This window comes from Pelodiscus sinensis, chromosome 1 (genome assembly GCF_049634645.1).
Source record: "Pelodiscus sinensis isolate JC-2024 chromosome 1, ASM4963464v1, whole genome shotgun sequence".
In the NCBI taxonomy this organism is placed as follows: domain Eukaryota; kingdom Metazoa; phylum Chordata; order Testudines; family Trionychidae; genus Pelodiscus; species Pelodiscus sinensis.
The window spans coordinates 233,258,171-233,280,126 of record NC_134711.1 but is presented as its reverse complement, the minus strand read 5'-3'; the positions used below and the strand labels follow the sequence as shown (position 1 = coordinate 233,280,126).

The 21,956-nt window shown below is 42.1% G+C and overlaps 1 protein-coding gene across 3 annotated transcripts in view; it reads right to left on the bottom strand.

The window, feature by feature from the left end:
• Positions 1-19,454: 19,454 nt before the first annotated feature.
• The window catches only part of MRPS9 (mitochondrial ribosomal protein S9), a 57,617-nt gene continuing 55,115 nt past the window's right edge, over positions 19,455-21,956 (bottom strand). For all 3 annotated transcript variants that reach the window (XM_075917494.1, XM_075917503.1, XM_075917506.1), the window contains one exon: positions 19,455-19,657. In XM_075917494.1, the coding sequence (XP_075773609.1) occupies positions 19,566-19,657 (92 nt within the window). In that variant the 3' untranslated portion in view covers positions 19,455-19,565. The remainder of the gene's footprint in view (positions 19,658-21,956) is intronic.

The window sequence follows — 21,956 nt, the reverse complement described above, 5'->3', positions numbered from 1 at the left end:
GGGCAAAATTTGAAGACAGGAGTAGCACAAGTGTAAAGGAAAGCAGAATGTCACTTGAAGACTCCTTATTACTAGTGATGTTGCACAAACAGCATAGAACCCAGACTGTCAGATCCCAGGTTTTTTTCATATTTTCCATTACAGACAACATCTTTTAACTTACTACTATTAAGAGAATAAGGCCCTGCAAAGGGAAGAAGGAAAGTTCTAACCCCTGCATGGATAGAAATGTGTACTTGCGGATGCAGATATCTGCAGATAGACATCAGGATCTTCAGATGTGCAAGGCTCTACTCCCAAGAGTCACTGTGACCAATGGAAAGGAGCATGGTCCTGTCACACCTGGGAGCCAGCATCCATGGGTAGACATTTCTAGCTATGCAGGGCTCTATTTGCAACAACTGAGCTCTGTACATGCTTGGCAACAGGATGTGACCAATACATTCTGAGAAATCTTTCCTGTCCACCTGGAAAACCACCCTAAGGAAGAGGAGGAAATTCCCTTTCCCCACCTCAAGCCTGCTCATGTGATTGTGCTGCACACCAGATAGAATTCAAAGGAATTCAAACAGGTCAACTTGATCTTGGGGGCAATGAGAAAAATGCAGGTACTTCAATAAATCCAGGTGAAGAGGCTTAAAATAGAAGGACAGACAGGTGCTGGCAGGGGGAGCAGAAACCTGGGATTGTAACCATGAAGGCTGAATACAAAACTATGCTTAACAACAATCAGTAGAGTTAGGACAGGTGCACAGCAAGCATAAAAGCACATAAATCATAGTACTCATCTTTCTTACCGGTCCATTTCTACATACTTTTATGTTTCACTATCATCAGCATCTCTCACCTCATTTGGCTCAATCTTGGACTAGCACTATGTCCTTTGGGTATCATTATTTCACATAATTATCTGAACATAATTTAGAACAGGACCTAAGATTTTACCACTCAGTGGGCAAGTCTGTTAATAGCATGCCAGTCGTCATTTCTTTACATGGTTATATTTCACTCACTTTATGATCACAATATTAACAGCTGAGGTAGTCCTAGTAAATCATCTAGGCTGTGTCTACATTGGTGCGATCTTGCGCCAAAGCGGACGCATTTGCGCAAAAACATGCTGCCTGTCTACACTGGTGGGGAGTTCTTGCGCAAGAACACTGACATTCTAATGTGTGAAATCAGTGCTTCTTGCACAAGAACTATGATGCTCCCGCTCAGGAATAAGACCTCTTGTGCAACTGTTCTTGCGCAAGAGGTCAGTGTAGACAGGCAACATGAATTTCTTGCGCAAGAAAGCCCGATGGTTAAAATGGCCATCAGAGCTCTCTTGCGCAAGACAGCGTCTACACTGGCATGGATGCTCTTGCGCAAAAGCACATCTCTTGCGCAAAGGCATATGCCAATGTAGACGCTCTCTTGCGCAAATACTCTTAACGCAAAAACTCTTGCATTAAAGAGTATTTGCACAAAATCTTGCCAATGTTGACGTTGCTCTAGTGTATCTTATTTCTAATGCAACATTGCATACTACCTTCTAAAAAAATGTCTCATTCAATGATGTCTCCATCACTTCCCTTGGAGATTATTCCACAGCCAAGGGATCTAATATTTAGTGAATCTGGCATACTATTCAGACAATTTTCCTACTTTTATTTTCATCCAGGTATGCCCAGGTGGATGATTTTATATATTAGAGATGTGTGCATCTGTTTGTCTGTTTTGTGAGTCTGTTTCTTCAAGAACTCCTCCTAAACAGTAAGACTTAGGACCACTAAGTTTGGTATGCAACTTCCTTTTATCCTAACTTAAAGCAAGGCCAAGGTTTGGTTGTGCCAGGAAAATGGGATGTGCCTGGAATTCAATTGTTTTCCATAACACGAAAGGGGCGAGGGTGAGCAGAGGATCAGATACAACCATGAAGGGGGTGGTCAGCTGGGGCCAGGGCTGGATTACCCAGTAGGCAGACTAAGCACGTGCTTACGGCACCAGCAAAGCAGGGGCACAAAACAAAAACAAAAATGAGATTTTACGGTATGGTATTATTTTTATTTTGAATTACATATGGGGGGGGGCACCATAATCTTTTCAGTGCTTAGGGCTTCTAAAGGTCTTAATCCGGCCCTGGCTGGGGCTTGCCATCTTGCCTGCCAATGGCCCCAGGTAAGTGCCCCCTCTACCCCAAAATCCCTATTCCTTGGCCCCAGCACTGGACCATGAGTGGGGAAAAGCTCCCCCAAACCCTTATTCCTTGGCCCCAGCGCCAGACCAGGAGCAGGGAAAAGCCACAGTGGCCCCACTACCATGACTCCCTTTGGGAGCACCACTAGGGCCAGGAAATGCTGCCCTGGCCCCTGCCACAGGAACCATAGCCCACCCACTCTTCAGCACTGCTGGGCCACCCAGTGCAGCTACAGCCAGCCGGCCTGCACAATCGTCTCTTCCCACTTCTGGGTTGGCCCCAGAGAAGCCTGCATGGCTTCTCCCTGCTCCTGAGCTGGACCTGGGCAATGCTGGGTAAGTCCTCCAGTTCTAAAAAATTCTCTCCTTGCTCAAAGCTTAGCCACTCTTGTATTCATCCCCTTCAGATATTTGCAGACTGTATCACTTCTCACTAAGCTACGCATGTAGGCTACGTCTACACTGGCATGAAAAGAAAAGTTTTCCGTTAAAAGCATTTTCGGAAAAGCGCATCTAGATTGGCACGGACACTTTTCCGCAAAAGCACTTTTTGCAGAAAAGCGTCCGTGCCAATCTAGATGCAGTTTTACGCAAAAAAGCCCCGATCGCCATTTTAGCCATCGGGGCTTTTTTGTGCAAAACAGTACTGTGCTTTCTACACTGGCCCTCTTGCGCAAATGATTTGTGCAAGAGGGCTTTTGCCCGAACAGGAGCAGCATAGTATTTCCACAAGAACACTGACGATCTTACATGAGATTGTCAGTGTTCTTACGGAAATTCAAGCGGCCAGTGTAGACAGCTGGCAAGTTTTTCCGCAAAAGCAGATGATTTTGCAGAAAAACTTGCCAGTCTAGACACAGCCGTAAAGTATTTTACTTAGTCCTTCCACACCTTTGGATATTTTTCTTGCTCTGGCATCTCCCTTTTGAAGATAATGCAGTTCAGAGCTTATTTTTGAGGAGAGGCTTTGCAAGGACTTCCATTATCAGAGACAATGGGGACTCCCATGAACACCCACCCCTAAGGGGAAATTCCATCTTCTAAGGGTGAGTAATTCAGACAGACATACACACTTTTATCTTCAAAATTCACCTACCACTAGTCTCACTCCACAGAAAACAAAATGGAATGACATGCAAATATAACAGTGCTTTACCCTGGGAGATGCCTGCTCTAGTCCCGAGTTGAGGCACAGTAACAGAGTGATATGAGGTAGCCTGCAGTGCCAGTTCTGCTATACCTGTTCTGTGCATGAATAAAAGACTTTACTCTCCAAAGCTGGGAATTTATTACCTTTCACAAACATGAAGAGCACAAGTATTTCTTAGAAAAAGCAGGTTTGATAGGAGTATGGTAGTGAATCTTGTTATTTTAATCAAGTTACTCTCCTAATTTTCTGCTTCTTTATAGAAATCACGTGCAGGTGTTCTAGATGCCTTTATTTCTCTAAAAGAAGGTGTCATCGTTCCCTTTTATGCAAAAAGCCAAAATACAAAACATACACCTAACAGTAGAAGGAAGCCCATTCTATCTCACTGATACCTTCTTTTACCATCTATCTAATCTATCTATCTAGCCCATTACTGCAGTATCTGACCACCTTGTAGTGTTCATATTTATCCTCTCAACAGTCCTATGGGGTTGGAAAGTTGATCTCCATTGTATAGAAGGGCGGAACTGAGACATGAAATGGCTAAGGGGCGGTTCCTCAACTGGTGCAATTCTACTACTGTCAATGGAGGTCTATTGATTAACTCCAACTGAGGGTCCAACTATGAGTGATTTGCAGTCTGCAAGTGGAAAAAGGAACTGGACTTTGGTTTCTTAAGTTGCAGGCTAGAAATCTCTCATTGGACCATCCTTTTCTCACATAATTTTAAGATTCCAAGTAAGTCCAAGAAATTCAACTCCCTCCCTCAAAACTAAAGCATAATTTCAGTTCCCAAACAAAAGGCTTTGGTTACATGCCACAACTAATGCAAACTAGTTAATACAAATATAGTAAGCTAGTGAGAAAAGAAACAGTCATCCTTAATTCTTATGTTTATAATATGCTGAGTGAACATTGTAGAATTAAGTGAATTGTACTATTTGGTTTTCTAAAATCTGCTTCCTCCTCTTTCCACCACTGAAAGAAAACTGAGGGCTGGTCTACACTACTGCTGCAAGTCAATCTAAGTTACCCTTCTTTTTATGTAATTTAGGTAAACTTAAAACGGTATCTACACTACACTGTGTCAACAGGAGATGCTTGCCCGCCAACTTCCCTTATGCTTCTCAGGGAGCTGGAACAAAGAAACCAATAGGGGAACACTCTGCCATTGACTTAGCGGACCTTTCAGTCCTGCTAAATCAACACAGCTGCATTAATTGCAGCAGTGCTGATTTAGCCATAAGTATACAAGTTCTTTAGCCATAAGTATACTATTCTCAGAAATAATGCATTGTTCTGGTCAGATGCATGAAATTACATTTTAAAGGGAAAAAAACCCAAAAACTTTTGGCAAAATACTGTATGCTATCTAGCTTCAGGGGGTAGCCGAGTTAGTCTGTACAGGATAAACATAAAAATCAACAAATGGTCTGGTAGCACTTTATAGACTAACAAAACATGTAGATGGTATCAGGAGCTTTCATGGGCATAGCCCACTTCTTCAGATGACTGTGATGCATCCATGAATGTCTCTTTGACATTCAGATATAATGTCTGAAAAAATTTACTCTTTCTTCATTTTAAACCATGAATAGGAAGATTCCACTCATTGCATTTTCAATATTTAGAATACAGGAATCAAATTTACACTGACCTGCTAAAATCCAACACCAAAAATCATGTGCAATCATACTATATGTACATAATTCAATTAACAAACACCCTACCTCCTCTCGAGATATCCCCTCTCCAAATGCCTTAAAGAAGAGAAAAAAGTAATTGTGGAAGAAATGTTGCTCTTTTAAGGTTTCTTAAAAGCTATTTCCATGCAGTTGTCTGAGTTACAGTGACCAACATCATTTTAAAGTAGCATGTGCATTATACAGCTAGGGCACTAGGTGCTTGCAATGAACATCCATAAAATGGACCAACGTTATACAAACACATGTGAGACCAGAACTTGTTCTTTTGTGTGCAGCATACCACTTAGGCAGTCAAGGCATAATATATAGTAAGCAGTGCAAGTATGGCTATACTGTATAGTACAGTAAGGCAGGGTATGCTACACAACACTGTACCCAGAAAGATAATTGTAGTTGGTGCTCCATACTGGAAAGGCACAAGAAGGGCAGAATGTGGGGCCACCAGCAGCTCCTTTGGAGTGGCACCACGCCAACCCTGCCCCATAGTCATTCCATGGAGGTGTCTGTGGAGATCTGAACAGCAGCCCCATGAGAGGACAGGATTGGGGGCAAAAAAGCCACACTGTAGGACAGTGTTTCTTAATCTTTGTAAGACCAAGGAACACCAAACATTTTTTTTTTATGAAGGACACCAATGATTTTTTGTTGAGGAAAAAAAAAGTTGGGGGGGGGGGAGGAGAGGGTCAGGGGGAAAGTTATTCAGGGGGGGGAAAAAAGGTCACCTGCCTCGTTAAGGTCGGCCGTTTTGAACTCTGTTCTCCATGGCACACCTCCGACTGCCTCATGCCACGGAACACAGTTTAAGAAGTTGCCTGTATGAGTTGCTGTAGGAGTTGCCTGTATGAGGCTCCTCAATGTTCTGCTCCTTTTGCCACTGTGTTTCTGAAGTCTCTGGCACAATGGGAGGAGGATAGAAGCCCCCTGCTCCTAATAACATCTGTGGCTTATGGGGAGGTAACAGGGAGTGCTTGAGGGCATTCAGATGGGTGTTGGGGGTGCGTAGGAGTCATGGGGAGGTCATATGTCCCCTGTAACCATGAGAAATGGATTCTATTTGCACCATTGTATACATGTACGGGTATTAACAATGTTACCATTTGTGCATAATTCTTTATACTATCAGATCTAAGTACATCAAACCATCTAGGTCAGTGGTCCCCAACCTTTTGGGGCTGCCAGGCACCTGGACGCGGGGCCACGCATGCACTGCATGCCCGGGGCACAAGCATGGCTTGGGCTGGCCCTGATCACTCGGCGGGCTCACATAAATGCCCCGGCGGGCGCCATGGAGCCCGCAGGCATCACATTGGGGACCACTGATCTAGGTAACCAAAGCACTGTTGACATTATGAGGCCATAAATATGCTCAGTTAGAGGAAGCAGGCTCAGGAAACAGGCTTGTTTTTAATTCTTAGTACCCGTCCCCCACAAAACAGCTGCACTGTGGTTCTGTCTCCTTTATTCTGCATATATTTTATTTGTGCAGAATATTTAAAATCATATCTTACAAATGCTTGTCTAACAGTTATAATTTTGGAGAGAGAGTTCTTGTGTGGTATATTTCTTACTTGTGTCTTTTACGGCCATCAATTATATATAATAACCATGAAAATGATTGTGTAGGTGCAGCACATTAATATATACACATTCCCAGCCAAAAAGCTACAATCCACACATATTAAGCTCCTTGTATAGAAAGTTCCCCCCCTTTAGATTTTCTGCTGCTCTACTTGATGACTAGCAATAAAATGGGTAAACAGAGCTCCAAGGGAAATGAAAACTGCATCTGCCGAACATTCAGAGCCACTGCCAAAATACACAAGGTGGATAATTTGCATGCAGTATGTAAAAAGTAGTTATGCCGCTTTCTTCCTACACTTTACATCTCCATAAAACATAATAATGGATTTCTAATTATACATCTGAATAATAAGGAAGCAGCAAGAACAGTTTTAAGAGGAAAATGGTGCAGGGGGAAAAATGAAGCAAAGAAACAAATGAAATGAGGGCAATGATATGATTCAGAAGATGCTTTAAATGGTTGTGTAATAAACATTTCGAAGCACACATTTTCTTAGGCTTCTTCATAGCAGTTTTAATTTTTGACATCTGTCTTCACAATGAAGGGATGAGTATTATCTGCAGAAATGGATAAAGGGAGCTGCCTTCATGTTTATTAGAGTAAATATTAGATTCTTAAACAGACTTCATACAGTGTTTGCAGGGGAGGGGGAAACAGATTTATGTAGTGTGCAAGCAACATTAAAACCAAAGTGTGAACACTGAAAATACTAATTATTTTTCTTCTAGGAATATATTGGTGATCTCTAACATATTGCGAAACACTACATACTTCCAGGAGAACATGCTACCTTCACAGAAAGGTTTATAGAGATTATTTCCCCATCTACAAAGGAGCCTATTACCATATTTGCTGGAATCCACACAACACACGGCTCTTAATCATGTTCTCTCCTAATGGGTCACGGAATTCCAGAAGAGATCCCGAAGGACTTAGCTCATCTGTCACAGTCAAAAGGTCTCTGGGTAAATGAGGCAGCACCAACAATTAGCCTGGACCCACACTCAGAGCTGAGGCTGGAGAAAGTCTGTCTTTCCACTTTGGTACAGCAGTCACTCTTGTTACCAGTGGATCCTTCTTTTTGTGCCTCTTGCACATCAGTCTGGGGGCACCAGTTCCATGGGTTCCGACATCTCACTTAACCTAGAGCAGCTCTTCATACAGTCCTCTGCAGGGATCTGCCCCAATGCCCACAAGAGTGTCCCCTACTCTCATAGGGAGCCCTAGAGGGAGAGTCCTTGGGCTTCAATGTTAAAAGCTCCACTCCCAGGCATACGTGTGGAGCGGCACTGCTGGTTGGCTGAGGCCAATGTTCAGGGAGATCTACTGAGCTTAGGTCAGAGTGGGGCCTTGGTGCTTCCTTAATCCAAAACGTTTTCAATTGCAGTTCTTGACCCTCACGAGTTCTGGATGGGATTTGGGAAGGATCAGCAGACTGCACTTTGCAGAGATATGCCTCACCCAGATAGTATAGGCACTGCCGATACTTGTCTCTGATGGAGAAGGCATGAGGGCAGGATATGCAGTTCTTGAATCCTGGGACTCTGGGCATAGTGCTGGGACAAAGGAGGATTTTATTTGATTGGACAGTGAGGTGGTGGAGGGGAATATTCTATACTATATCCACTAACTATAACTACCAAGCTAAGATATAAAAGCTACTTACAAATATTTTATTTTACAGGGGATGCAGCACAAAGTGAAGGATGACACAATTCTGACTCAGATCATAAGAAATAAGAAAGAATTGGAAAGGCCTCAACACTCACTGCCTCTTATAATATAGGCTGGGAACATGAAGGACGCTACTGCATAATTGTAGGTCAACAGACATTGAAGAATTTCCAGACTTCGGCACATGGCGAACATGCCTCCCCACGTGTGGAATACACAAAGGGACTATCATTTGAAGGAGGACTGTTGCTCCAAAAAGGATAATTTCTCCTTTCTATGATTAAATGGACACTATTCTCATTATTAGCTGTAATATAATAGTTTCTGAGGGCCCCACTGAGAGGGTCAAATCAGGGTGACTTGCTTAGAAACGGCTACTTACTGCCCAAGACTTAGGGTCCTTCACTATAGGGCATCAAACCAGTCACACAGAGCTCTTCAGCTGCCACGCTGGCCAGCAAGAAGTCGCACATGCACCCCCCTTAGACATTCCAGCTTTATCTGTGCCACAACCAGCACCACACTTTACACAGATGAGAGGTTATGAAAACCAGTCTTACCAAATCCAAACAGGTTCTCCCAATGCCAAAGGACCAGCCACATTCCCAGGTCAGTTTATACCTTAGATCTTACCCAAAAGAGTACACCATGCCAATCCATTAGAATCTAAAATCTAAAGGTTTATTATTAAAAAGAAATAAAAGGTTGAGAGTAGAATTGTTAAAGGAATGACATTACATACTCCAATCACAGAGTTCCAGGTGCAAGCTTGTAACAGAGATGGAACAAACTGCTCTTAACAGTCTCTGGAGTACATCCTTTGTTAGGATGGGCCAACAGTCCTTCTGGGCCCTTTGTTCATAGCAAAGCGGCTTCTGAAGTGAAGTGATGAAATGAAGACAAATAGAGAAACCTTAGGGACCTTTTTATTCCCTTGCCCATGTGGAGAGAATCCCACTGTTCTTGCTGTATGAAGGTACCTCCCAAAATACAGTTTGTCACATGTTTGCACGTCCTTTTTAGGCAAACAGCCATGGTGTACCTGCTAGTCTGCAGGTTTGCAGCAGAATTCCTCAAATGTTTATTGGCAACAGTTAAGGGCCATTTTCCATGAAGTGCTGCTATTTATTCAGTAGCCACCCCTCATAATAGGGGGGCAACGCCTGCTGCTGTCTCAGAAGCAAACATTTAAAATGTCACTACAGAGCCAATACTTATAACGTCATACTCAAAAATCATAGACATGAATAGTGTAAACAGACTCAGCAACGCATCAGCTTTCAATAGACATCCCACTTGGCCCGGAATTTAGGGCAAACATACAACAGTGGTGCAACAATGATCTGCATGTTTATATTAAAATCCAATACTGTCACACTAGCCCGTGTGTTACACATCTTCCAAATATATGGGTGAGACCTAGGACTTGAAATCAGGGCCGGATTAAGGGTGGGGGGGGAAGCTAGCCGGGCAGCTGCCTGGGAGCCAACCTATGGGGGCACCTGATGGCAGCTGTAAGGGGCGCCACGCGCACAGCCATGCGGCGCCCCTTAGAGCTGCCATCAGGCACCGCGTGCTTGGGGCTGGGAGCTGCAAGGCGCCCGATGACAGCTCTAAGGGGTGCAGTGCGCTAGGGGATGGGGCCGCGCATGCGCCACGTGCCCGGGGGCGGAGCTGCACATGTGTCGCGTGCCTGCGGCCCGGGGCGCAGGAATGGCTCGAGCTGGCCCTGCTTGAAATAGAGTGAGGCCTAACATGACATTTGGAAGAATGAATGGGCTCCTGTCACACTGGGATAAGGAGGAAACTCCAGTAATAGTGGTGAGTATGAAGGAAAGTATAAAGATGAAAGGAACAGGAATGGAAGGGAAGAGAAGTGATTCACCGGTGGAGAAGAGGGCACGCTGGGAATGTGGAAATAAATATGAGCAGATAGGAGAAAGTTGTGCAGAGCCTTCAAGATGACAAGCAGCTTGACCTGTTGTCAGTGCAGCTCCCCACCTGGCACTTCAAGTGCAGAAGAGGTAGGCCCAGGACCTTAAATACCTTGCCTCTACTTACAAAAACTCCTCAGTCTCACAGATTCACTGACTTTGCGGGACGGAGTAGTAGCTGACACCACCAAGTGAAACAAAAGAGACCCCTTTCTTCTTGAATCCAGAATGAAAGCACTTGGACTTCTTCCAGAGGGGTACTCCCAAGCTCCTTTACCACAAGAGAGCTTAAAAAAAACAAACTGCAGTCTCTCGTAGCTGACCTCTTAGTCATAGGTGCGTGCACGCACACACACACGCACCATCCACCACTGTTTCTTTCCAGGAGCAAGAATCAAATCATCGCCTTAAAGAAAGTGATTTTATTAACAGAATCAAAAAGGTATACTTGATAAAGCATATTTGGGTGCTAGATGTTACAGAGCAACTGAGTAAAACAAATTAACACACAGAGAACATCTCTGGGTACGCTCTTAGATAGTAAATGGAGGAGGGAAGGCACAAATTCACACAGAGAAGTTTAACCAAACAACCAAAACAAAGAAAAATCCCTGGATCTCTCTAAATACACCTTTTCCCTCTACTCATGATCCATGCTAATCTGTACTTCAAGGCCCAGTTCACTCCCATGCCCAATATTCCTTGTAGGCATGATAATTCTGATTATTGCATGTTCCCTCCAGCCCTTAACTTAGAACTCATGCAAAGGAAGAGCAGACCAGGTATCTATACCCAATTCAAATTTCAGCACTATATCCCATTGGTTCTTCTGGCCCCCTGCCAACACACTTGCTAGCTACCTGATTTTAACCCTTTAGTCACTAAGTGCTGGCTAGCACTCCTCTTATTCATCACACCTATGAAGAAGCCAATGGAGGGGTGCAAAGACAGGGAGCCAAGGATTCAGAAGTGGACCAGGAAGATAATTTTAGCTGTGGCATTCTGGGTGGAGTGGGTGGGAGCTGAAATGGGAACCAAAGGTCTTGTTAGTTGCAGGCTGCAGTAGACCAGAAAAAAATCAATAAGCATTTCTAGTGCCACTGCAACAGAGACCAAGGGTCAGATTTTCAAGATGACATGGAGAAAGAATCAGAAGGACTTCGCAATGCTTGGATTTGCAGGTGAACAGAGAGGAGAGAGTTAAAAAAAAAATCACACTGGGTGAGTGAGCCTGTGTGACAGGGTTGAATGAGGACCAGGAAAGGAGTCCTTTTGCCATGCTGTACCTGAGCTGGTGACAGGACATCTATTATGTCAAAAAGTCAGACAATAAGGGACAGTTAGATTAGTAAGTTACTGGCATAGATCTGATGGTTGTGTGTGAACATGAGGTCAACTAGGAATAATAATAGAGAGAAGAGAAGCATAACAAGGAGAAAAACTTACTAAGTGAGGTATATTAAATTTGATTAACCAACAGTTAATAAACAATGAATGTTGGCAGGGGAAGACAGAAAATATCATAGGGAAGCAAGAGGCCAGCAAACCAAAACGATTGTCAGTTAGACCCAAATAAACTCCACTGGTGTTCTTAATGTGTGTTCTTGAAATCATTAGCCCAGACCACAATAAATTCTCTTTGAATTCTTAGTTAAATCCTCTGTCTTTGAAAACAGGGTTCCTTTTGATAAACTAATTAGTGTTTACATAGTAAGCCCATGAAACTTATCCACTTAAATGCATAAACTAGTCAATGTTAATTCAAGAATCAGCAAGAAGAAAAACCCTACAAGGCACAATAAGCTACTACAAATTTAAGAGAGTTTGTGCTTCCGTCCGGAGAGCAGCCAATGGCCAAGCAGCATGGCCTCCGCAGCCCCAGACCAGCCCTAGGGAACAGCCACCTCCACCCTTTGCCCTGATTCCTGTACACTAACCCCCTTCTCTGATCTCCCGCCATCCCAACCCTGCCCTGACACCTGCACCTTTGCCCTCTCCCTTAAACCCCCCCACATTTCTCAATCCTGTCCTGACTGCTGCACTTTCCACCCTATTCCCGAAGTGCCCCACACCTCCCTGTCCCAACCCTCTGCCCTGACTCCTGTACCCCCCCACCCTCACCCCTGCCCTAAGCCCCCATCTGATCTCCTGAGCCCCCCTACATCTTCCAACCCGCCCCCCCCCCCCCGACTCCTGTCCTTCTATCTGTCTGGTTTGTTCAAGAACGCCTCTTAAATGGTAAGAGCTAGGACCACCAAATTTGGTATACAGCTTCTTCTCATCATAACTTAAAGGAAGGCCAGGGTTTGGTTGTGCCAAAACAGTGGGATGTGCCTGGAATGGGATTGCTTCTCATCAAACCATTCAGAAAAAACAATCACCAGGCAGGTGAAAGGGGCTGACTAGGGGCATGTAACTCCCTTCTGTTTAGGACAGCCCTAGCTCTGAGCCTCCTACCCACAAGTACCCTTTAGAGAGGGGCTGAAGCTTCCTCTCCCCCCACCCCCACTATAAACTAGACAATGATATTGATCTTTTTATAAAGTGCTTTGAAATCTGTGAATGAAAAGTTCTATCTGTATAAGAGCCAAGTATTTATTGCAATATTACCTATGGGCCAGCCAGAGGACCCAGTTGTGCTGGACAGTGTATTAACATACAGGAAATGACAATCCTTTCCTCTTTACGTTCATAACCTAATATAAACAGGGTCTGAATCAATGCTTCCATTATAACCAACTGGAATGGAAAAGAAATCCTGGGTGTGTTTGAGGACTTCAGAAACCTTTAATGAAAATTATTTATAAATAGAAATGAGTCTGCTGAAAAGTAACATTTTTGCACAATATTATTTCAACATTTAGAGAAAGTTACCTGCAAAAAGGCAAGGAGTAGAAACAAAAACTGAATCAATCCATTAATATCTTCAAGAGATATTTACGTTTATCTTTGATTGTATTTTCAGTAAGTGGAAGATTAATCTTTTCCTCCCTAATCGTTCCTATTGGAAATACCCTTAGTTTCATTAGATTGTAAAGTGCTCCATCTTGTGGCAAGAGAGTGGTACTAATGGTGAGCAGAAATTGTCTCATGCTCTTGATGCAGTTTTCCTCATTACCATGGTGTATAAGGGTTTCTGAGATCTCTGTGCAACAACCCATCTGTTGTGCTCAGCCAGCCAACTTCCAGGCAGTCAGGGGTAAAGATGTGGGATCTGAATGGAAAACAGAAATGGATCATTTCTGGTAGACAGGGGAGAGACTCAGCAGCTGTGTGGACAGATTAGGTCTGAGTCAATGTCTGACCCAATAAGGGGCTATCTGGCTGTCAGGGGCAAGGAGAAGAAACATACAAAAACCTTTAGACTCTTGAAAGAACCTTGTGCATTGAATCTTTAGGTGTCTTATGTGGGGTCCCCAGCCTGCCATGAAGGCAACTATAAAATATCAGAATAGGGCTAGGGGTACAGAATGGGAGGCCTTGGCAGACCCTCTGGGAATTTGTCCACCAGTCGAGGGTGGATAAAATAAGATTTGGTTTCAAGAGAAAAGTGGCCAGTTGGTATTTGGGGGCTGATCCATCAGTCTTGGAGTAGCCAGAAGTCTTAAAAGAGGTGTCACAGTACCACATGACCTAAACACCCAGTCACAGCCAAATTCAATTTGGAAGCATGAGGACACCTGCCTAAAGAAGTTGGTGACAGGCCCTTCTTACCGGAGCACTGAAGGAATGGTATCACTGGGAAGAGAGTCCCTTTTTTTGGAGTAAAAAATAATTTGACATTTCCCTTACAGACTGCTCCACTGGGTAGAATTTTGGCAAAATATCTCTGGGGTGGCATGTTGTGAGGGTGAAGGGCTGGTGCATAAAGCAACAGTACATAGCTGGCTCTCATCCAGAAAAAATGATTTGTCAGTTGAAATAAATCCATCATCTGATGATAATAGCTTGAGGCTGGAAGGTTTAGGTTTGCAATTAGGCGGGAAGGCATGTCAGTGCCAAATAATGCTCAAAAGAATTTTTTTTAAACTAAACTTATTTCTAGTATTTACAAATATTTACAAAACCGATTCAGTGGAAGGATGTGGCAGGGTAGTAGATGGACACTGCTGACTGCAGTCTCAGTACCGTGGAAGTAAGAGGTCATGGTTAATGGAGCAGACGTCTGGCATTGCTTGGTCCTCCTTGTCCTCAGGTGAAGGGTGATGAATACATATACAGGTATGGTCCAAACAGACATTGCTTTCCCAGAAATTTATTCAAAAACCTTAAGTCCAGGTGTGTGATCTGGCAGTAGAACCTACTTTCACTGAAGACAAGAAATGCTTAGCCATTGATGGCAGTGGAGGCAGGATTCAAGTCTTTGGTTTGCAATAAGATCGGGGGAGGGGGGGTTGCCTACTTTTTTTGTGTGTCTTGATTTTTTAGGAGAGTTGACTAGCATACAGAGGTCAAGTGGCTTGCTCAGGGTCAGCTGGGACTTCTCCTCCAGCCTTACAACGGACCTACATGTGCAACTTTCACACAAGCCAGTAGCTACTGAACACCGCATTTCTTTAGTTCAGGTCCATAGAAAATTGTCTGACATTGTTCATTTCTTTTGATCCAAGTATTAGACTGAAAAACCTCATTTCATATCTAGGAACAAGACTCGACTTACTAATGTAACATTCCTTCTTAATTTAAGTAATTTGATCATAAAACTACAAAGGGTTGGCACAAATGGGAGGTATAGGTGGTCTGTTTAAAGTGGACTACCACACATGAAAATACAAATTATTATTCTCTTTATTGTAGAGTACATTTATACTGTCTGATATTTTCTAACTTTTTCAACTCTAAGAGCAGAAATAGTTTAGAACTCTATCAAGTAGCTGAATTTGATGGATACATCAACTGTTAGTGATATTCCCAGATCTATAAAGGATGATAATTAATCAGACTGATCAATTCCTGGGTGGGTTTTTTCCTGGTTTTGGAACCTTGAGGCTTTCTTTCCTGCTTGTTAGAGGGCAAAATCTACTGTGTGGAATTTAAGGATAGATATTTTGTCTATTCACTCATCTCTGATTTTGACTAAGTATGTTCCATTTATTATTGAGCCCAACCGGCTAATCTTAGATCTATGCATTCAGATAGGCTAATGAGTTAATATTGTTAAATTAATCAATTTTTTTCTACAGCTATTTGAACTGGATTATCTTTGTTTTTCCTCCCCTCCTATAGCATATTCAATTGGCAACATCATTTAAAGTCAATGAGACTTAAGCACATATTAAATGTTAAACACATGCTCACATGCTTTGTTGAATAGAGATGATTTGCTTGAATGCCTACTTGACTCAAAGGCACCGTTAACTAATACCTAGTTATACAGACAGCTTCATACATACAAGTGATCCTGAACTCACAAATGAAATAAAGGAGTAACCAGGTGTTGAGATAAAGGTACATGCAGCTTTTTTGCCTACTATTTTATTCACTGTTACATCCTGTTGGTATTGGGAGGAATACATGATTTAAGTGATTTATCACAGCTTTGTGAACTGATTAAAATAGTTTACAAATCACCACAAAATACAGGCGGGGACTTTAAATAGAGACTCTCAGGGCATGTCTACATGTGCAAGGCTGCACTCTTGTGGACATTTTAAATGCCAATGGGTGAGAGCTCTCCTGTCTGCAAAATAAAACCACTTGTGCAAGTGACAGAAACACTGCCAATGGGTGCTATCAATAGGACACACAGCAGCTAGAACACGTATCTTGTTGATAAAGTGAGTTACCATATGGAAACAAGAACTATGTACCAGTCATGTGGCTCTAGGGTTGAAATGATCAAGGCTGAAGTCACCATCATAAACATGACCTTGCAAATAAAGGTGTTCAACTCTTTAAGGTCCTGAATAGGCCAGCCTCCTTATTTTGGGGGGGGGGGGAATTAAGTAAAATTCCTTTCCCTGTGCTCGAGGTACTTCTTCCACTGCACTGAGATTTAAAAGTGGCTGCCCTTCCTGATGTAGCATATATTTATGAAAGGAATCTCTGAAAAGAGACAGAAATTTGGTGATGGTTGGGGAAGGCTTGGAATTGGGGGCAATATTCCACCTCTATGATTTTGAGGGCCCAGAAGTCTGTAGTGTTGGTGCTCCAAATACCATAGAAATGGGGTGGGGGGAGTGGTGGTTAAAAATGTTTTTTATTCGTACATTCTTCTTCGGTATAAGTTGTGCACGTATATGTTCCATTGCCGGTGTGTGGGCACCTACTGCACTGGAGACTTGTGCTGGCACCACCACTTAGGTAACATGTGGTCAGGGCTGTTCCCCACTCTGGCATTCTGAGTGCAGAAGGTGGGGTCCCGCAAGAGACCTTAAAAATACCTTGCCTCTGTAGGCTCTGCTTACAAAAAACCTCCCAGTCACAGATTCATTGGAACTGGGAGATGGACACTTGATTGTGGCAGCCTAACTCCTTCTTTTCAACACAAGAAGAATCACTTGAACTTTTTCCAGGAGTACCCCAAGCTCTTTTACCACAAGAGAGCTTGAGAAAGAAAATAGAAAAACTGCAGTCTCTAGTAGCTGACCACTCAGCCTAGGCAGGCACACACACAGACCTGCTACCTTTCAAGATACAAGAATCAAATCACTACCTTAAAAAAGGTGATTTTATTAACAAAACAAAAATGAATACTAGAGGAATACTTGGTTGCTAGATGTTACAGAGCAACTGAGAAAAAAGCAGATTAAAATAGAGGAAAAAATGGTATTGCTGACATATCTTGGCTGTGTCTAGACTGGCAAGTTTTTCCGCAAAAAAAACCTTGCCAGCTGTGTACACTGGCCGTTTGAATTTCCGCAAGAACACTGACGATCTCATGTAAGATCGTCAGTGTTCTTGTGGAAATACTGTGCTGCTCCCATTCGGGCAAAAGCTCTCTTGCGCAAATGATTTGCGCAAGAGGGCCAGTGTAAACAGCATAGTACTGTTTTCCGCAAAAAAGCCCCAATTGCGAAAATGGCGATCGGGGCTTTTTTGCGTAAAACTGCATCTAAATTGGCCATGGACGCTTTTCCACAAAAAGTGCTTTTGCGGAAAAGCGTCCTGCCAATCTAGACGCGATTTTCGGAAAATCATGCCAGTGTAGACGTAGCCCTTAGGTATAGAGTGAACAGGAGGAAAAGAGGCATGTGGATTTCACAGAGAGAAGTTTACCCCAACAACAAAAAGAAAAATACTCTGATTGCAACTAAACATACATTTCTCTATCTACTCACGATCAGTACTTCAAGGCCCAGTCCTTTCCCGTGTCCAATATTTCTTGTAGGCATGGTATTCCATTTGATTACTTCACCTTGCTTCCTCCAGCTCCTAACTTAAAAAACTCATGCAAAGAGAGCAGGCAGGCATATCACCTCAATTCAGATTTCAGCAATGTATCCCATTGGTTCTCCTTACACCCTGCCAACCCCCTTACCTGAATTTAACCCTTAAGTTACTGAGTGCTGGTTAGCACCCTCCTATCCATCACACATGCATGTCTGCTCTTTTTGTGCATTGAGCTAAGGATGTACAATTAAGCACAGGGAGGTATTTTATCACTATATATCTCATGTTAAGTGTTTGAGATGATGATCAGATTGAAGAACTTTTTCACTTTGCTACATGTTTGGCTCTACTGTGGGGGTAGGCAATACAACAGTGGCAGTTGACCAGGGTTAACCTCCGGTGGGCTGCTGCCACTATATTTACCTGCACCTCTGCAGGTACGGGTGATTGCAGATCCCATTTACTGGGAACAGCGATCTGCAGCCAACAGGCACTTGATCCCCTGTATCTGCATAGGGCTGGTAAATATGGCAGTGTGGTGACCCATCAGGGGCTAACTCTGGCAGACTGGATCCAGCCCGAGGGTTTGATATTTGCCCATCACTGCTCTAGTGGATTGTTTTCGGTTGCTCACCAAGCTGGCTTAGACATTTTTGAAGCATGACCTTCCATGAGTATTCAAATAGAGAGCAGTGATGTGGGAAAACTGGAGGTTGTGAGACAGACTTACCCTGGGTTTGAAGCAGGAGAACCTTGTCCAGGGGGCAAAGATACTCATGACCAGAGGAACAGCTGATGTAGGTCCGTGAATGAGTTGCCAACCTGGTGTCATTGTGATTAATTCTCCCTTCTTAGTACTCTTGGGATGAGCTGAGATGGTAGGAACACATATTGGAGGTAGAGTGGACTAGGGAGAAAGAAGGCATCTGTAACAGAACCCAGGCTTGCAGACCAACCTGAAACAAAACCTTTGTTGTTCAGATTGTTTGCAAATAAATCTATTGCTGTGTATCCCCACTGGAGGAAGATTTGGAAGAGACTATCCTTCCTGATTGACGATGCACATTTGTATATGAAATCCCTACTGAAGAAATTTGCAGTTGTGTTTCCCACCCCCTGGAAAGCAGAAAGTTTCAGAGATACCTTGTTTCTTATATTTCTTAAGTTTCTTGTCTGTGTTGATTGTTGTTGACTTTGCTAAGACCTCCCAATTGTTGCAGCAACAACTAGTGACCCTGTGTGGGATGTCTATAAAGTTGCCAAAGGTGCTAACGAGGCACTTGATAATGATTACCTGCCCCTTCTGATGTTGGTGCCAAAGAGGCAGGCATCTGCCAAAGCAATTCAGCTGGCTCAAAATGTCCCTTGGTGATGAGAATTGCAAGAGATCCAGGAACAGGATGTCTAGAAGCTTATGTATATTTCTTGGGTCAACTCCACTGAAGTCTCTGGTGTCGCAACCCAATCAGGAGATGATATGGGAGCCAAGTCGAGATGCTGGCCAAGGGGGAAGATAGTAGGGATTGCTTTCCCTCTTTGAGCTTCTATGCCCAGAGTAGTAGAATTCAGCATTCAAACACTCTCTCAAGGGTCTACTGACCTGAATACTCGACTGAGGGAACACACTCATGAAACTTCACTACTACCCTCTGAACTTGAAGACTAGAAAGAACACTGCTGCCTCAGACTAGTGTGTGCCATCTGATCAGTGCTCATTATTGGCATAGGGCCAATGATTAGTACCTAAGGATTACCCTTTACTGCAAATAGTGAGGAATCTGGCAAATAGCAGCAGATTTTTGGTACAGTATCAGTTGGTGCTGAAGTGAGACTGGAGGATAGCACTTTTAAAATTTAACTGATCAAGTTAAATAATTTTTTAAAGAGGAAAAACATAATTAGAAATAAAAATTTATTACCAGATATATTTACAAAAATGGTGATCGTAAAGAAATTATACAGTTAATTATATATTGAACTTGCTATAATATCTGCTCCTGACAGAGTTAGCGTTTTTTCCAGGTGAACTTCCTGCGGGCTCCCTCTTGACCTGGCTTCTTTCGTTCTTTGTTACGTGGATCATAGGTCAGTAATCCAGCTACAGGACAATATGAAGACAGTCATTTTATGAAATACATCATTCATTAATTTATTGTATGAATGTGTGTGAGAGTATATGAGGGAGAGAAGGTGGTTTCTGAACAACCGATGACTCTTACCACCATCTGAATTACAAAAATCTAGTCCCAAAAGGTGGACAAAAGTATAGCTTGAAACAAACAAAAAGGAATTTATCTTAGTCAAACACTACAGATTCTTAACATTGTTACAATATTTGAATTTTTTATATTATACATTAAAAATCTTATAAAAATCACTCCTGTGGTATAAAGTACACGCTATTTGTTCAAATATTTCATTTCACTTTTAAACAGCTATAAAATAATATAACAAACGGAAGAAAGAGGAAGTTGATAGTATTAAATATAAATCAGAAGCTATGAATTATAAAAATTGATAAGGGAAGCAAAGGGACATAAGGAGAAATCTATGGTTAGCAGAGTTAAGGACAATACATAGTTTATATATGAATAATAATGGTATCAGTCCACTACTAAATATATAGGGAGAATATATAAATAAATACAAATACTGAAAAAGCAGAAGTATTCAATACATATTTCTGTTCTGTATTGGAGAAAAATAAATCATATAGTCTTATCATATAGTGATGATAATACTCCTTCCATTCCAATAGCATCTTTGGAGGATATTACACAGAAGCTACTAAAGTTAGACATTTTTAAATCAGCAAGTTCAAACAACATGCAACTAAAAGTTTTAAAAAGAGTTGGCTGTAGAGCTTGCCGGATCATTAATATTGATCTTCAATATGTCTTGGAGAAATGAGGAAGTTCCAGAACACTGGAAGAAAGCTAATGTGCCAATTTTTAAAAAGGGTAAATGGGATGACCTGGCTAACTGTAGGCCTGTAAGCCTGACATATATCCTGGGCAAGACGATGTAGTGGATAACACAGGACTGGATTAATAAAGAATTAAAGGAGGGTAAAATAATTAATGTGAATCTACACAGATTTATGAAAAACAGATTCTGTCAAACTAACTTGGTATCTTTTTTCAATATATTACAAGTTTGGCTGATAAAGGCAATAGTGTTGATATAAAATACCAACTTAAGACTTCTGTAAGGTGCTGATATCACATGACATTTGGATTAAAAACTAGACAGATATAAAATTAACATGGCACGTATTAAATTAATTAAAAACTTATTGATAGGTTTCAACATGTAATTGTAAGTGGGGAATGGTCATCATGCAGATAGGTTAAGTTTCCAGTGGGGTCCTGTAGGAATTGTTTCTTAGCCCTACTCCTTTCAATATTTGTATCAATGACCGGAACAAAAAGAAAATAATCTCTAATAAAGTCTGCAGAGGACAAAACTCAATGAGTGGTAAATAACGAAGAGGACAATTCACTAATAGAGAGATTGGGATTGCTTGGAAAACTGGGCATACGTAAGCAAAATGCATTACGATAGCTAAATGTAAGTGTATCAATCAAGGAACAAAGAATTAAGGCTCTACTTACAGAATGGAGGACTAACCTAGGTAGCAGTGACTCTGGAAAAGATTTGAGGGTCATGGGTGATAAGCTGAACAGGACCTTTCAGTGTGATATTTTAGCCAAAAAAGCTAAGGCAATCCTGAGCTATATAAACAGGTTTCTTGAGTAGCAGTAGAGAAATTATTTATTTTATCTCTATTTGGCACTGGTGAAACCACTGCTGGAATAGTGTCTAGTTCTGATACCCGCAATTCAAGAAAGATGTTGATTAATTAGAGAGGGCTCAAAGAAGAGCCATGGGAAAGATTAAAAGATTAGAAAACCTGCCTTCTTGTGGCAGACTCAAATAATCTATTTATCTTAACAAAGAGATGGATAAAAGGTGACTTGATTACAGTCTAAGTATCTGCATGTGGAACAAATATTTAATAATATGTTCATCAATATGGCAAAGTATAGCACAATCCAATGGCTGTAAGGGAAAACTAGACACATTCAAACTGGAAATAAAGCATACATTTTTAATGATGGGGATAATTAACTACTAACACAATGTATCAGGGTTGTGGCGGATTCTTTATCACTGACTATTTAAATCAAAATTGGATCTTTTTCTAAAATATGTGCTCTAGGAATTATTTTGTGGAAGTTTTGTGCCCTATGTTATACAGAGGAACAGACCGGATCATCCATATGGTCCCTTCTGAGCTTGGAACGTAACAGTTTCAAAAGCACATTAAGCAAAGACAAAAACTTGCTTAAAGCAGAATTATGCTGTTTTCATTATCAGTAGGCCGTGACATTATT